The sequence below is a fragment of the Globicephala melas genome, chromosome 11, assembly GCF_963455315.2.
Source record: "Globicephala melas chromosome 11, mGloMel1.2, whole genome shotgun sequence".
Classification (NCBI taxonomy): Eukaryota; Metazoa; Chordata; class Mammalia; order Artiodactyla; family Delphinidae; genus Globicephala; species Globicephala melas.
The window spans coordinates 70898642-70915374 of NC_083324.2; the positions used below are offsets into that span (position 1 = coordinate 70898642).

At 36.8% G+C, this 16733-nt stretch overlaps 1 protein-coding gene across 8 annotated transcripts in view; it reads left to right on the top strand.

The window, feature by feature from the left end:
• The window catches only part of UBR2 (ubiquitin protein ligase E3 component n-recognin 2), a 116080-nt gene that overhangs the window by 61465 nt on the left and 37882 nt on the right, over positions 1-16733 (top strand). For 6 of the 8 annotated variants that reach the window (XM_030870718.2, XM_030870717.2, XM_060307457.1 and 3 more), the window contains 12 exons: positions 737-865; positions 3559-3742; positions 4858-4919; positions 5793-5903; positions 6981-7046; positions 8343-8465; positions 8603-8666; positions 9610-9734; positions 12007-12059; positions 12950-13052; positions 14285-14333; positions 15106-15260. In XM_030870718.2, coding sequence (XP_030726578.1) covers positions 737-865; positions 3559-3742; positions 4858-4919; positions 5793-5903; positions 6981-7046; positions 8343-8465; positions 8603-8666; positions 9610-9734; positions 12007-12059; positions 12950-13052; positions 14285-14333; positions 15106-15260 — 1224 coding nt within the window. Of the gene's footprint in view, positions 1-736; positions 866-3558; positions 3743-4857; positions 4920-5792; positions 5904-6980; positions 7047-8342; positions 8466-8602; positions 8667-9609; positions 9735-12006; positions 12060-12949; positions 13053-14284; positions 14334-15105; positions 15261-16733 lie in introns of those variants that run through there. The other 2 variants (XR_009565734.1, XR_009565735.1) reach the window with 2 other exon arrangements.

Below are 16733 nucleotides of genomic sequence, written 5' to 3' on the forward strand. Positions count from 1 at the left end.
GCCCGGGCTTTCTCTAGTTGTGACGAGCGGGGGCTACTCTTTGTTGTGGTGCGCGGGCTTCTCATTGTGGTGGCTTCTCTTGTTGCAGAGCACGGACTCTAGTCACGCAGGCTTCAGTAGTTGTGGCTCGCGGGCTCTAGAGCTCGGGCTCTGGAAGACAGGCTCAGTAGTTGTGGCGCACGGGCTTTGTTGCTCCACGGCACGTGGGATCTTCCCAGGTCAGGGCTCAAACCCGTGTCCCCTGCCTTGGCAGGTGGATTCTTAACCACTGCACCACCAGGGAAGCCCTATGAAAACTTTTAGTTACAGATTACAAATAAATATAAAAATTTTATTTTAGTATATTATAAAACATATTTATAAATTCAGTAGCGTTTTAAAAGTCTGCCAAGTTTCTTCTGACAGTTTTTTCTATGGATGATAGAGCTAAAAAGGGATTTGAAGGATTGTTGCAGTGAAGTATATACATTTTATTGTCTAAAACATATAGAAGATTGCCTCTAAAATAAGTTGTTCTATATTTTACTGGGATTTTTAATTTATAAAATTTTAGAGAATGTTATATAAACGTGTTATTTAAGAAGTTGGACTTCTCATACTACTTGAAACTTCCTGTTAGAACTTTTACTTTATATGTTTTTGTAATCAGTATTTCTTCTGCATTATTTCTTAAGTTTTGATGTAAAAGAACGGATGTAATTTTAGTTTACTTAAAAATCTTTTCGTTCCTTTTAAGGGAATGGATCCAGTTACACGTCAAGTAGGACAGCATATTGAAATGGAACCAGAGTGGGAAGCAGCCTTCACACTGCAAATGAAATTAACACATGTCATTTCAATGATGCAGGACTGGTGTGCTTTAGATGTGAGTCTCTTCTGGGGTCAGGGATAGGAGATAAATGGAGGAGAGACAGAGATAAACAATTTCCTAAGTAAAATCTGAGGCAGTTTGGAGAGGATAGTGGTGATATGTTCATAAAACAGCATATTTTCTGCTTTCACTTGTATATTCAGTAAAAGTTCAAATTCTGAAACCTTAGAAGATAGATAAAGGAGGATATAATCCACACTCTCTCTTCTTTTATGTTACTATCTTTTATATATATATATATATATATATAAAATCCTGTCAAGATTTTGAGCATATAAAAAGAAGTTTATAAATTTATCCAAAAATGAAATTTTACTATTGGTACATTTGTCCTATGTCTTAAAATTATTTTGGCCTTCCTTTGGCTATAAAATCTAGATGAGAGCTTGTGTAAGTTGGGAGGTCAGAGAAGGCTTCTGTGAGATCTGAACTATGTGTCAGAGTTAATTGATCAAAGAGTAAAGAATATTCCTGACTGAGGGACAGCTGCATCATGCTCTCTGATGAGAACGAGTACGGATCCAGGAGCTGTGAGAAGGCTCTGGTCGGAACAGAGGTTGAAAATAGAGAAGTAAACAGGTGCCTCGCTTTGCAGGACCTTGGAAGCCATGGAAAGAAGTTTGAATTTTATTCTAATTAAAGTGGGATGCCATTCGAGACTCCCAAGCAGAAAAGTGACATGATCCAATTTACATGTTTTTAAAAGTTACTCTGTGTGGAGAATGGATGGAGGAGGGTAAGAGTAGAAGCAGGGAGTTCAGTGGAGACATGTTGGCTTTCCTTTGAGTTACTGGAAATAATCAGTGGTCAGGTTTGAGAGAAATTTAGATGAAATTGCCAGCTTGGTAATAGACTGGACAACCGGGAATGAGGAAAACAGAGAGCCCAGAAATAAACCCACACATTATGTTCAATTAATCCACGACAAAGGAGACAAGAATATGCAATGGAAAAAAGATGGTCTCTTCAGTAAGTGTTGCTGGGAATACTGGACAGCTACATGTAAAAGAATGAAATTAGAACATTTCCTCACACCGTATACAAAAATGAACTCAAATTAGATTAAAGACCTAAATGTAAGACTGAAGCCATAAAGTTTCTAGAAGAAAATATAGGCAGAACACTCTTTGACATAAATCATAGCAACATTTTTTTTTTTGGATCTGTCCCCTAAGGCAAAGGAAGCAAAAGCAAAAAAGAAACAAATGGGACCTAATTAAACTTAAAATCTTTTGCAAGACAAAGGAAAGAGACAGCCTACTGAGTGGGAGAAAATATTTGCAAATGATATGCCCAATAAGGGGTTATTATCCAAAATATATAAATAGCTCAATATCAAAAAAACAAACAGCCCAATTAAAAAATGGGCAGAAGACCTGAATGGACATTTTTCCAAAGGAGACATACAGATGGTCAATAGGCACATGAAAAGATGCTCAACACCACTAATCATTGGAGAAATGCAAGTCAAAACCACAGTGAGTTATCACTTCACACCTGTCACAATGGCGGTCGTCAAAAACACCACAAATAATAAATGTTGGCAAGGATGTGGAGAAAAGGAACCCTTGTACACTGTTAGTATGGATGTAAACTGGTGCACTGTGGAAAACAGTATGGAGTTTCTTCAAAAAACTAAAAATAGAACCACCATATAATCCAGTAATTCCACTTCTGGGTATTTCTCTGAAGAAACGGAAACACTAATTCAAAAAGATACATGTACCCCAATGTTCATAGCAGCATTATTTTCTTTCTGACTCACTTCACTGTGTATGATAGTCTCTAGGTCCATCCATGTCTCTACAAGTGACCCAATTTCCTTTTTATGGCTGAGTAATATTCCATTGTATATATGTACCACATCTTCTTTATCCATTCCTCTGTGTGAAGTAAGTCAGAAAGAGAAAAAAAAATTCCGTGTATTAAAGCATTATTTACAATTGCCGAAATATGGAAGCAACCTAAGTGTCCATCAGTAGATGAGTGGATGAAGATGTGGGAGGGTGTGAGTGTGTAGGTGTGTGTGATGGAATATTACTCAGCCATAAAAAGGAATGAAATTTTGCCATTCACAACAACATGGTGGACCCTGGAGGGTATTATGCTTAGTGAAATAAGTCAGAGGAAGACAAATCCTGTATGTTATCACTCATATGTGGAATCTAAAAAAAAAAAACAACTAGTGAATACAACAAAACAGAAACAGAATCATAGATACGGAGAACAAACTAGTGGTTACCGGTGGGGAGAGGCAAGATAGGGGGGATTAAGAGGTACAAACCACTGTGTATAAAATAAATAAGCTATAAGGATTATGCTATAGCACAAGGAATATAGCTGATATTTTTAAATAGCTGTAAATGGAATATAATCTATAAAAATTTTGAATCACTATCTGTACATCTCTAACTAATGTAATATTGTAAATCAGCTATCCCTCAATTAAAAAAAAAATAGGGAATGAGGGAAAGGAGGACTTTGGAATGACTTCTAGATTTCTACAGCTCTATAAAGATGTCATTTACTGAGACAGGGCCCTGGAAGAGGGAGCAAGTTGGGAAGAAAAGACTAAGTTTAATTTTGCCCATATTGATATTTGAAGTACTTATACATCGTTTAATTTGAGGTGCTTGGTTAATGTTGTAGAAACCTTTGAGTAACTTACAGAAAACCATCTTTTTTAGGAAAAGGTATTAATTGAAGCTTACAAGAAATGCCTTGCTGTATTGACGCAGTGTCATGGTGGTTTTACTGATGGTGAACAGCCAGTCACATTAAGCATCTGTGGACATTCAGTGGAAACTATCAGATACTGTGTTTCCAAAGAAAAAGTTAGCATTCACCTCCCAGTTTCTCGCTTACTTGCAGGTAAAGCATTTCTCCCTAAAAGAGAACCTGAAATTGTCTTTTAAATTGTTGTTTGTGGTTAACATTAATTGAATACCTACACTGCATTTTTCTGAGAGTTTCACATGCATTAACTTATTTAATCATCACAGCCTATGAGGTGGGTATTGTTGTTAGGTTTATCACAAATGGGAAGACTGAGACATGGAGGTGGCTCGCTTAGCGTCACACCGCAACAAGTCAGAGTAGGGATTTTGAGGTAGTTTGGCACCAGAAACCATGTTTGTAATGACCATACCATAATGCCTCTTCAGACTTCTTAACTACATATACCACATGTTTTATTGTTTATCTCAGCCCAGCTTCAAAGTCTGTGTTGTTAGGATTCAAATTGGTCTGTCACTTAAGTGATCACTAATAAATTGAAACCACCCTGTACTTCCTCTCTCTCTAAGCTGTTTCTTATTTATTGATAACCTTTTAATCAGCAGGTTGGAGTGAGTCCCAAATTGGGGTAATAAGATTGTAAAAAGCATTCTCTGTTTAGACAACAACATAAACAGGACAATTAATTCTTAGTTAACAATTAACTAAGGTTGAGCTATAAAAGAGCCCTTTGCAGTTAGGGACTAAAGAGGCTTTGATCCTAAACTGGAAGTTCTGGGGAACTGAATTCTGAGGTCAGGATCAGTGCAGACCATGAATTCCATGGCCAGTTTCTCTGTTCAGTTGCCAGGAGGATCTCTCACTACTATACTTTAAATGGAACAAACTCCATGATCCAGTGGAATACGACTCTTAAAATTGGTATACTGATTGCTTTGATAGTTATGTAGCTGCTTTTGCTATGTTTGTATGTCTAACATTTACTTCTGTAAAATGTCATCAGTGTATGTTGGTACCTGTAATTAAGACTCCAGTTCAAGTGTGCCTTTAATTCTGAGGTTCATGAGAATAACAATTGAAAAGCTTCATTTATGGGTGCAATTCATTTTATATCTTAATGTGTAACATGATAGGTTCCCAAAGAGAAACAGAAAAGAAGTTAGCTATAAAGTTGAGTGAATATTTATGGTTTTTTTTAATCTGAATTATTTTCACTTATAGAAATACTTTTTTATTTGTTCTCCATGCAGGTTTGCATGTATTGGTAAGCAAAAGTGAAGTGGCATATAAATTTCCAGAGCTCCTACCTCTAGTAAGTAGTGCTGACATTTAAAAGTAGATATCTATTACAAACCTCCAGTGAGATAATAAGTCATGGGAATATAATATCCAGCATAAGGAATACGGTCAATAATATCATAACAACTTTGTATGGAGACGGATGGTTACTAGACTTATCACAGTGATCATTTCATAATGTATGCAAATATCAAATCATTATGTAGTACACCTGAAACTAACATAATACTATACATCAACTATATTTCAGCAATCAACAAACAAATAAATAAAAGTAAATATTTACTATGTTCTACATACTTGAAATCACTTTGAAACAAACTACTAGGGTTCTCCAGAGAAACAGAGCCAATAAAGAGTGAGTGAATGAGTGAGTGAGTGAGTGTGTGTGTGTTTGTGTGTGTGTAGAAGGAGAGAGAGATTGATTTATTGTAGGGAATTGACTCACATAGTCTTGGGGCTTGGCAAGTTTGAAATAAGCCCGGCAACCTGGCAGGCTAAGAGTTTAAGAGTTGATGTCACAGTCTGAAGTCCAAAGGCAATCTGGAAGCAGGATTTCTTCATCCTTGGGGAAGCCTCAGTCTTTTCTCTTAAGGCCTTCAACTAATTGGATGAGGCCCACCCATATCATGGAGAGTAATCTGCTTTACTCAAAGTCTACTGATATAGATACTAATCATATCTACAAAATGCTTTCACAGCAACATCTACATTGGTGTTAATCAAAAATTGGGTACCATGGCCCAGCCAAGTTGACACATAAAATTAACTATCACACAAACATACCTTAAAATAATTTTGACTTGTGTTTTATATAAAGCTTCCATCCCTATAAACCAATCTTCTTTATAGAGTTGAGATTTTTGTGGTTTTTTTGTATACACAGAGTGAACTTAGCCCACCCATGTTGATAGAACACCCTCTTAGATGCCTTGTTTTATGTGCCCAAGTACATGCAGGAATGTGGAGAAGAAATGGTTTCTCTCTTGTAAATCAAGTAAGTGTTTTTTAATTCTACGAAGAGTTTTCAGTCCATTCTTTACCTTCTATGAAGGTTATAATTTTCAATGTACTTAGTCACTGAAAGTCCTCTATATTAAAACTGTTTGTGGCCCCTGGAAACGAACCTTAAAAGAATTTTTTTTAAAAAACTGACAAAAGAAATGTAACCTTAAACCAAAAGGTTTTTTAGAGCTTTTATTCATATTTTGTTAAGAAACAATATCAAAAGTAGAAATGAGCTTTATTTTCACTTGCAGTCATTTTTAGAACAATGTTGGATATCTTTAAAACATAAAAAGTCTGGATTTCACTTACTTAAATTAAACTGGGTTAAAAGATAAAAGTTCTGTTAGTATAGCTCTGAAATTGAGGTTTTAATTTTTAAACCTCACCAAGGCTTGGTATAGGACTTTTCTGTTTTTCATAGGTATAATAAATCTCACTGAAGGAACTTTATTAGGAGACCCAGAAAGTTGGCTGCAAAATGTGAACCATAGAGTGACTACTATAATCTGGAGATTTCTAATTAAATAGTCTCTACTAAGATAGCATTAACTGCTGGGGAAACCACATTACGTGTGCACATTTGCGTGTTCATGCTCACATGCACAAGAGTCATGTGCTCTTTTTTTAAAAAAAATAAATTTATTTATTTATTTATTTTTGGCTGTGTTGGGTCTTCGTTGCTGCACGTGACCTTTCTCTATTCATGGCGAGCAGAGACTACTTTTTGTTGCTGTGCGTGGGCTTCTCACTGCAGTGGCTTCTCTTGTTGCGGAGCACAGGCTCTAGGTGCTTGGGCTTCAGTAGTTGCGGCACGTGGGCTCAGTAGTTGTGGCTCACGGGCTCCAGAGCACAGGCTCAGTAGTTGTGGCGCACGGGCTTAGTTGCTCTGCACCATGTGGGATCTTCCCGGATCAGGGCTCGAGTCCATGTCTCCTGCATTGGCAGGCGGATTCTTAACCACTGTGCCACCAGGGAAGCCCCCATGTGCTCTTTTGGTGAGTGGGGAGAGGAGGGAACTGCACAAATAAAAACCTGTTTACCCAATATAATTACTTTTTTTTTTTAGATTTATTACTACCACAATGTGAAATGCAGGCGTGAAATGTTTGACAAGGATATAGTAATGCTTCAGGTAAAAAGCATTAAATTTAAAGGTTGTGGGGAGTGTTTCTTCTTGTTATTTCCACAGGACCCAGTCATTTATGATCACTCTCAAATCTATAACTGCAGCCTAGCTCTTATCTACTAAGCTCCAAACTCATATGGCTAACAGCTGATAGAACATTTACATCTAGTTTCCTGGACACATCTCACAGTTAACACATTCAAAATAACTCCTCTTGTGTCCTCCATACCTTCTTCCTATCTTTGAGGTTTCCCTACCTTAGTGAATTATTCAACAATCTGTAGTTATTAGAGTCAGAAACCTGAAAGCCATCCTTTCTTCACTGTCGTCTGATTGAAGACCCAAATCCCTCAAACTGATTTTCAAGGGCTTCAGTACTTAGCTATGTTTAAAATTCCATGAATTTGTCATACTCTCCCTTAAGTCTTAAAATCTGCACATTTATTTCTTTTGCTCCCTAGATTGCCCACCCCACCCGCTTCCTTTTCTGTTTACCATGTATAATATTTTCCTGCGTGTCTTTGTGTTTAGAGTCACTTTCTCCAGGAAGCCTTCCCTGACACACTAAAATGTGGCTTTGTGTCCCTTTTGGGAGGGCCCATAGCATGATGCTTATCCCCACCATAGCATTCATAAGTCTGGATTGTAGTTGCCTATTTACTTTTCGTCCCCTACACTAAACTGTGGCAACTCTATCTTGTTCCTTTTTATGTCCATTTTACATAGCACAGTGCTTGTCACAAAGTAGTGTTTCCATATTATTGCTGAATGGATTTAGAAATTATAGAAAAAGTTACAAAATGTAAATTTCAAAAAAAATTATTGGTTCAAGATAAATTAAAATTCAAGTTGATTGAGAAGCTATACAAGATAATATTTAAAAGCTGTCATTTCACTTAGTATAGCATTTATCACTAAAAATTAGTTTGAGTTCTTGATAAGAGTTTAATATGATACATATTTTTTTAAATGCTAGAAGTTTTATTACCATACCACATTTCTGTCTGTACACCTGGCAGTGGTAAGATAGCCCTGACACAAATCTTTGAACTGAATTTATAGGAATTATGACATGTGGGTTTAGCGAGTGTTTTGTTTTGATTTGTTTTACCAGCATAGATCCCTGTCCACACTTGTAGCTACCACAAGTAGAGATTGGGGCTAAATGGGTTTTCATCTTTTATTGGAATTGATGAACGAGTTAGCTGCTTCCTCTTGTGCAAGCCAAAATATCTCTCACTAGTTGTTAAGTAGCCCTTTTGACCTTCCTCTTTTCCTTTATCTCAAACATTTTAAAAAAAGACAGGTGTCTCCATGATGGATCCAAATCATTTCCTGATGATAATGCTTAGCCGCTTTGAACTTCATCAGATTTTCAGTACTCCAGACTATGGAAAAAAAATTAGTTCTGAGACTACTCATAAGGTAAGAGCATGCTTTATGAGACCACAACACACTGTTAGAGAAGCATCTTTCATTCTTTTTGGTTATTTTGATCATCTGAGGTAATACAGTATTCTTATTATCTGTGAACTTTCTCCCACTATCCCCGATTGTTACAGGATTTAGTTCAGCAGAACAACACTCTAATAGAAGAAATGCTATACCTCATTATAATGCTTGTTGGTAAGTTTGGATCTTTTGGAACATTTATGTATTATATTGACTTTTGTGGTATCAAATAGTTTAGAATCTGAACTGTTTCCTCTATTTGAGCAGTTACTCAGTTTTAGGGGAAGGAGATGAGGGTGTCTGTTTTTATCTCCCCTCTGGTTACTGTAATGATGAGAGAAACAGCACTGTGGTCCTTTGGAAGGAGAGAGGACAACTGCTAAAGCAGGGTAAACTAGAAGACTGTGTTGGGAATAAAACGGGGGACAGGAGAATTCAGCAAACAAGAATAGGATATTTAGGAGCTATTTACAGTTACTTTATATCTTAGCTATGTTTTTCTCCATGGTTTTGTGGTACAAAAGTGTCCTCTTGACTTCAGATATGAAAATTCCAAGTTAATAGAGACCTATGGCTAATAGACACAGATTTTTTTTTCTTATTACCTAAATTTTCAGTCCTGTTGCCTCCATCTTTCCTATTCTTTTATCCTTTACTTTCTCCCACCTCCCGTACTATTTCAGTCTCTCTACAGTCCATAGAGCAGAGAATCCTGGCTACTGTCAGGAGGTAATACCAATGAAGAAGGTCTCAGAAGGTGATATCTTATTTGCCACTAGATAAAAGGAAGGCTCTCCCTCCTACCTAGGCTGCTAGTACAGCTACTGCTGTACCAGTTCTTGACTACTTCAAATCCTTTCCCACCTTCTGATCCCATTTTTTCAGAACAGCAACCAGAGTTCTCTCTCTGTTGCTGAAGACTACTCTGACCTGTTGTGTCAGAGACTCACAAAGATGGTTAAGTGCTGCTCTCACCCTACCTTATTGCCAGACCAGTCATTGCTTTCCCATTGCACAGAAAGAAAAATACATTGTGTTGCATGAATTATAAATATATATCACTTATAAATATTATGATTGTTAAGTGTGTGTATATGTACTTATTCACTGTTGACAGGAGAGAGATTTAGTCCTGGAGTTGGACAGGTAAATGCTACAGATGAGATTAAACGAGAGATTATCCATCAGTTGAGCATCAAACCTATGGCTCATAGTGAATTGGTAAAGTCTTTACCTGAAGATGTAAGTACCTGCATTTTAAGAAAAGAAAATTATGGAAATCCTTCCCTACCTACCAATCTAGTATGTATAGATTTACTTCTCTGTACCTTTTCCATAATTGTAAAAACTACAGTTCTAGAATATGTATAACTCTAGTCACTCTCATTAGAAATAATTAGAAAAAGAGAATACTAGGGGCTGGGAGTGGAAAGCAGCCTAGGAATAGAATCATTTACAATGAAGCCTTGAAAGAGGTAAGGATGCTGAATAAAAGAAAACCTGTTCCAGGACTTCCCTGGTTTCATAGTGGTTAAGAATCCACCTGCCAATGCAGGGGACATGGGTTTGAGCCCTGGTCCAGGAAGATCCCACATGCCGTGGAGCAACTAAGCCCCTGCACCACAACTACTGAGCCTGTGCTCTAGAGCCCGTGAGCTACACCTACTGAGCCCACGCACCGCAACTACTGAAGCCTGCGCGCCTAGAGCCTGTGCTCCGCAACAAGAGAAGCCACAGCAATGAGAAGCTTGCGCACCACAACGAAGAGTAACCCCCACTCGCCGCAACTAGAGAAAGCCCACGCACAGCAACGAAGACCCAACGCGGCCAAAAATAAAATTAATTAATTAATTATTTTAAAAAAGAGAAAAAAACCTGTTCCTCAGAACGGAATTTATCCATTAAAGAGGGGTTTTTATAGGGTGTTTAAGTACAAAGTTGCCATGGGTAGAGATAACGCTTTATAACCTAGAAATACCTACTCAGCTGTGTTGACTAAAGTCTGCTAGAGTTTTTTCCTTCTAAAGCATCCAAAGACTATGCTAAGCCATCTCTCTCATTTTAGTGAATGTAAGCTAATATTCATATGGGCATTCATAGATTCAGTTGTAACTATTTTTCCTGCCAGGACCTTAAGTTCCTCTGCCGCCTACTTTTCAGCCCTGGGGCTTTTCAGAAACCCAGATTACAGTTGTGAAAGGACTTTATTTTCATCGAGGCTTTTCAAAATGTTTTCCCGAATTTGAAACATAGATCAAAACTCTTAACCTTAATGTTCATTCTTCTGGGATTTAAACCTTTATTTGTTGCATTGTAATACTTCTCTTAAACTTCGTATTATTTCAAACTTGAAAAACTTGAAACATCTATAGAAATAGAAAACATAGTATAGTGAACCATCTCCAGCTTCAACATATGACCAATCTTATTTTATTTATACCCCAGCCACTGATCTCTACACCCTCACTGGGTTATTTTGTAGAGAATACCAGGTTTACCATTTCATCTATAAATAGAATTGTATATATCTAAAACAGTGGTTCTCAACCAGGGATGATTCCCCCCCACCCCCTGGAGGGGGTGGCATTTGGCAATGTCACTACTCAGGGCAGGGTGTGTGATGCTACTGGCATCTATTCAGCAGAGGCCAGTATACTACTAAACATCCTACAATGCACAGGACAGATTCCCACAACAAAGAACTATCTTGTCCAAATGTCAGTAGTGCCAAGGTTGATCCAAAAGATATGAGCTTTTAGAGAAACCTATGCATATGCCAATTATCACACCTAAAAAAAAATAATGATTTTTTAATATCACTGAATATCTAGTCAGAATAAAAATTACATGTACTTTTTTTAATAGATCTTTGTTAATGGACTACTTTGCCATTTCTAGTTGTGTATACATGTACTTTTTAATGCAGGAAATGAGGAAACAATTAACAGTTTCATTTAGACCATTGGAATAAGGAAGAAATAAAATTTAAAACAGTATTTTAGAAGTGTAACTGCCTTGTACAAAGTGATGGCATCTATATTTACCAAACATTTTTGACCAGAGAATATTTCACGGAATTCCTATGAACAGCTTGTCGTGAATGGGATATGATTTGGGAAATGATGTTTTAACAAAAATAGATAAGAAATTAGTGTAGCTATTTCTCAAAATACTGCAAATATATAAATTTTAAATATAAAATTTAAACGTTATGTGTACTTTGTGTTTTTACTTTATTCCTTTTGAAAGCTGTCACCTTGATTCCATATGGTAGTAACTTGTTTTTAATTATGTCAATCTGAATGAATGTTAGCTTACCAACTGAATTTCCCCAACTGCCTATTAATCATTATGTTTACTATGGAATCCTCATTTGTAAAAATCAGGAGAATAGTATATCTGCTTTATGCGATTGCTGTATGAAGCTTAATGAGATAAAAGCACAATGCTCAAGAGTGCTAGCAGATATTATTATTAACATGAAACACACTTAATTTGTTTCCTGTACCTTTAGGAGAACAAGGAAACTGGCATGGAGAGTGTAATTGAAGCAGTTGCCCATTTCAAGTGAGTTTATTTTCTGCTTTTTCACATTCAGTTTTATTTTATACATTAATTTTTCTTAGAGTGTTTCCCTTGATGGAACTAAGAATAAAACTGTTGTTTTCAGAAAGTGACAACCACTTTCAAACATATAATTCTGAACTAGATTTCTCACTGACATTTGACTTTTATGATCTAGCCCTGCACTTAGCAACTTGAAGTAGCTTTATGAGAGTTTTCAGTTTTCAGGTGTTCCCTAGCTGATAGTTTCAGATAATTGAAACTAACCTGAGCAGGTGATCTGAGTAAATGCATTGTGCTTTCTTTGTTTCCATTTGAATGTGCCACCTAAGTTGTGGGATAGCCTCTGAATAATGCTTTCTTCGGTGTCCAGTGTGTTGCCCAGTCAGTAAACTATAAGTAGTCTATCCCCTTAAGGTTGTTGAGGCAGTTTCTTAATCCTGCTTTTTCTGTGCTCCTCATTCCAATGGCATTGTCTTTATTTTTGCTGATTTTAAAACAGTACATATTTTTAGGGAAAATATAGAAAAAATTATAGAAAAGATTCTCTAAACCCTAAAATTGCATCTGCTTTTTTTCACTTGGTAGAACTTATCACAGACATCTTTACATGTCAAAGTATACAAGTTAACATCAATTTTAATAGTGTTCAGTTGTTTGGAGATGTCATAATGTATGTAACCTGTCCTCTGTTGTTAGACTTTAAATTGTTGTCACTGCAGTGACCGTCACATTCACTTGTCCAGTTAGAATAAATTCAAGGTGGACATGCTAGATAAAGTGAACGCACATAAAGCTTTGAATGTAGATGATTAAATGAACCCACAGAAAGTAGTTCCAGCTTACATTCGCCAACAGTATATGAGATTGAAGAATTTTTTTTTCCCCCAAAGGAAACCTGGATTAACAGGACGAGGCATGTATGAACTGAAACCAGAATGTGCCAAAGAGTTCAATTTGTATTTCTATCACTTTTCGAGGGCAGAGCAGTCCAAGGTAATTGAGAAAATTAAAAGTGTACTGAGAAAGGGTTGCTTGGAGTTTTTTTGTTTTTATTTTGTTTTTTCCTAAACAACTTTTACTGCTTTTCACAGATTGAAAAAGGACACATTTTTATTGTAGGAAATTTGGAAAATATGAAAAGGTATAAAGAAGAAAGTACAGATTACCTATACCACCACGTAGCATTTGGGGTTTTCCCTTATTTCGTGCGTACATAAAAAAGGTCTATATAATTATATACATACCCACACATATCTAATTGTATGTATTTTATTAGCTTTTGAAGACATCATCAACGTGTATTCTAATCAGTTAACCTATTTTACACTCATTTCAGAATTGCTAGTACTTAACATGCTTTTCCATGGTGACTTAAGGAATTTTCCTGATCATTCTTAGCGGGTTAAATTTTGCCTTTTAGCAGTCTACTCTTAAAAATAAGTTTTCAATAAATGGCAGTAAATGAAACTTAAACATGAAGCTTTTGTTTATTAGTTTTCTGGGGTTTGTTTTTGTCTTTGCTTTTTTGAAGTATAGTTGATTTACAATGTTGTGTTAGTTTCTGGTGTACAGCACAGTGAAATCAGTCATATATATATATTCTTTCTCAGATCCTTTTCCCTTACAGGTTATTATAGAATATTGAGTATAGTTCCCTGTGCTATACAGTAGGTCCTTGTTGGTTATCTATTTTATATATAGCAGTGTGTATTAGTGTTTGATGCATGAAATAAAGCTCAAATCAAAAGTAAGTTTTTGGTTTTGGCTGGTGCATGTTTCCCCTGCATTTTTTTTTTTTTTTTTTTTTTTGCGGTACGCAGGCCTCTCATTGCTGTGGCCTCTCCCGTTGCGGAGCACAGGCTCCGGACGCACAGGCTCAGCGGCCATGGCTCACGGGCCCAGCCGCTCCGCGGCATGTGGGATCTTCCCAGACCAGGGCACAAACCTGTGTGCCCTGCATCGGCAGGCGGACTCTCAACCACTGCACCACCAGGGAAGCCCTTCCCCTGCATTTTAAATCAAGAAAGAATCCACTTGGGGGGATTCTCTTAGCAGCAGGGGGAAATTAACCTTGATACCAATTTCGGGGGATTTGCAAAACTAAGGATAGAAATCTTCTAAAATCAGAAGTTAGTATGGCAAAGATTAACATATATCAGTAGTTTTGGATATTAAATTGTTTCATGTTACTAATTCCCTGTCCAAATTACATTCATTTTTATTAGGCAGAGGAAGCCCAACGGAAATTGAAAAGGCAAAATAAGGAAGATACAGGTATTTTTAATCTTTCCCAAAATCTCGTTTCAGTCTCTTTTACGTGTTAAACATTGTTTTCTATTGACTATGATGATGATTCTTAATGAAGTGGTAGATTTAAATACAAGCTTTCTGAGTGAGCTTTTTTTTTTGGCTGATTTGGGTCTTAGTTGCGTCACATGGGATCTTCCTTGCAGCACGCGGGATCTTTCATTGTGGCACACGGGCTTCTCTCTAGTTGTGGCGCACGGGCTCCAGAGCGTGTGGGCTCAGTAGTTGTGGCACGCAGGCCCTCTAGTTGTGGTGCCTGGGCTCTAGAGCATGTGGGCTCAGTAGTTGTGGCGCACAGGCTTAGTTGCCCTGCAACTTGTGGGATCTTAGTTCCCCACCCAGGGATCGAACCCACGTCCTCTGCATTGGGAGGCGGATTCTTGACCACTGGACGCCAGGGAAGCCCCATGAGTGAACTTTCAAGGGCTAATAAATATGCTAATGTAGACATAGTCTGTACTGAGTCACCTTTGGGTTAATGGTTTTATCTCGGATAGTAAGACATTTCTAGGGAAAAGAAAGGCCTTCTTTTGTACTACTGCTACTTACACAGCTGTTTTTATGCATTTGACTGACCTGAGAAGGTAAAATATAGCTTTAAGATGTGTGTAAATGAATATTCTTTGAAGACTATCAAAAGTATGTAACAAAGGGATAGTTTTTTGCTGTTTTTGTTGTTTGTTCATTTGTTTTTTAAAGGATGTTCTACAAAAGAAGCCAATTATAACTTTATTTTCAGCACTTCCACCTCCAGTTTTGCCCCCATTCTGCCCTCTGTTTGCAAGTCTGGTTAACATTTTGCAGTCAGATGTCATGTTGTTAATCATGAGAACAGTATTGCAATGGACTGTAGAACATAACGGACATGTCTGGTCTGAGTCCATGCTGCAAAGGGTAAGTTTGAAGACATTTATTATTTATATTTTAGTGGTCTTGTAGTAAAATACAAAATACTCCTGTCAATATCTGTACACAGGAAACTTAGGATAAAATGTAGTGTCAACTTAATTCGAAATATAGTATTTTGTTACTGTTTGTGTCTGACCATAAAAATGAGAGCCTGGCAGATTTTTTTACACCACATGGTTGTGGTTACCTTGGTCTTGTTGGCAGATCTGCTCTCATTGATTGGTCCTGATATGTCTTTGTTTATACAGTACTCTGATATTTGTATTATGTGTTATCTTTGCATTTGTTTTTACTTAATTCTCTTTAAAAACCTCTGAGTTCATTAATACTTATGTTTTGCAGTTGAAGAAATTGAAAGTCAGAGACTTAGGTTCCTATAACTAATTAGTGACAAGTCTAGAACCTTGTTTGTATTTTACTTTATAGATTTAATGTAAGTCATTCATAAATTATTATCTCATTAAAGTCACGTAATACCCCTATGAGTATCAGTAGATAGTTTTTCCACTGTATAGATGAGGAAGGCAAGTTTCAGTGAGATAGACTTGTCCATGTTACCCAACTAGTAAGTAACATAATAATAATAATACTCAGTTATTAGCCTACTCTGTGCCTTATTCTATGCTAGGCACTTGTATGTACCATATTTGTAACCCTCAAAACTCTAGAGGAAAGCTTTTTTTTTTTATTTTGATTTTGAAGATGATGAAGTTAGGCTTAGTGGGACTTGAAAGCAGTGAAGCCAGAATTCAGATGAAGGTGAGCCTTCCTCCAGAGCCTTCCTTCAAAGTTACTGTTCTTTCCATTGTCTCAGCAGGCTCAAGTATCTCATTGGCTAAGATTTTTGTATATGTATACCCTCCTCCAGTTTACAAACATACACTTAAAATATAAAAGCATGGAGTTGCAGTATACTGGAGACCATCAGTATTAAATGAGCAAAAGATGTATGGGAAATGATGGAGAAAAGAGGAATGAACATCATTTATCTTATATATACATTTGCTTTATGTCATTCAGGCTGACTTAGTTCTTCCAAGTCTAACAACCACAGTAGCCCTATGTGTAGGGAATGATACAGAGACACCACACACATTATCTCCTTCAAAAATTGGGGAGCAGGATAAAGAACAATAAAAGTGCAAATAGATTAGTGTAGTTATATTCTTAGAAGTCTAGTAAGGAATTTTTCATGAGGTATGCTGAACATCTTTATAAGTGATATGGCATTAGAGACAAAAGTGTGTCTCTTAGATGATTAAGATTTTTAGTCCTTAGAGAAATTGAACTAGGAGTATTATAGATTAGATCATTGCATGATAGATGATTTCAGGTCTAATTATTTGGCCACTGATTCTTAGAATCAGTGATTTTTAAGACTGTAGTGTAGGGATGGAATAAAACTGAAAATTATATGGATTGCTGGTCACAGCTGTTAGTAATTTTAACTTACCCTAA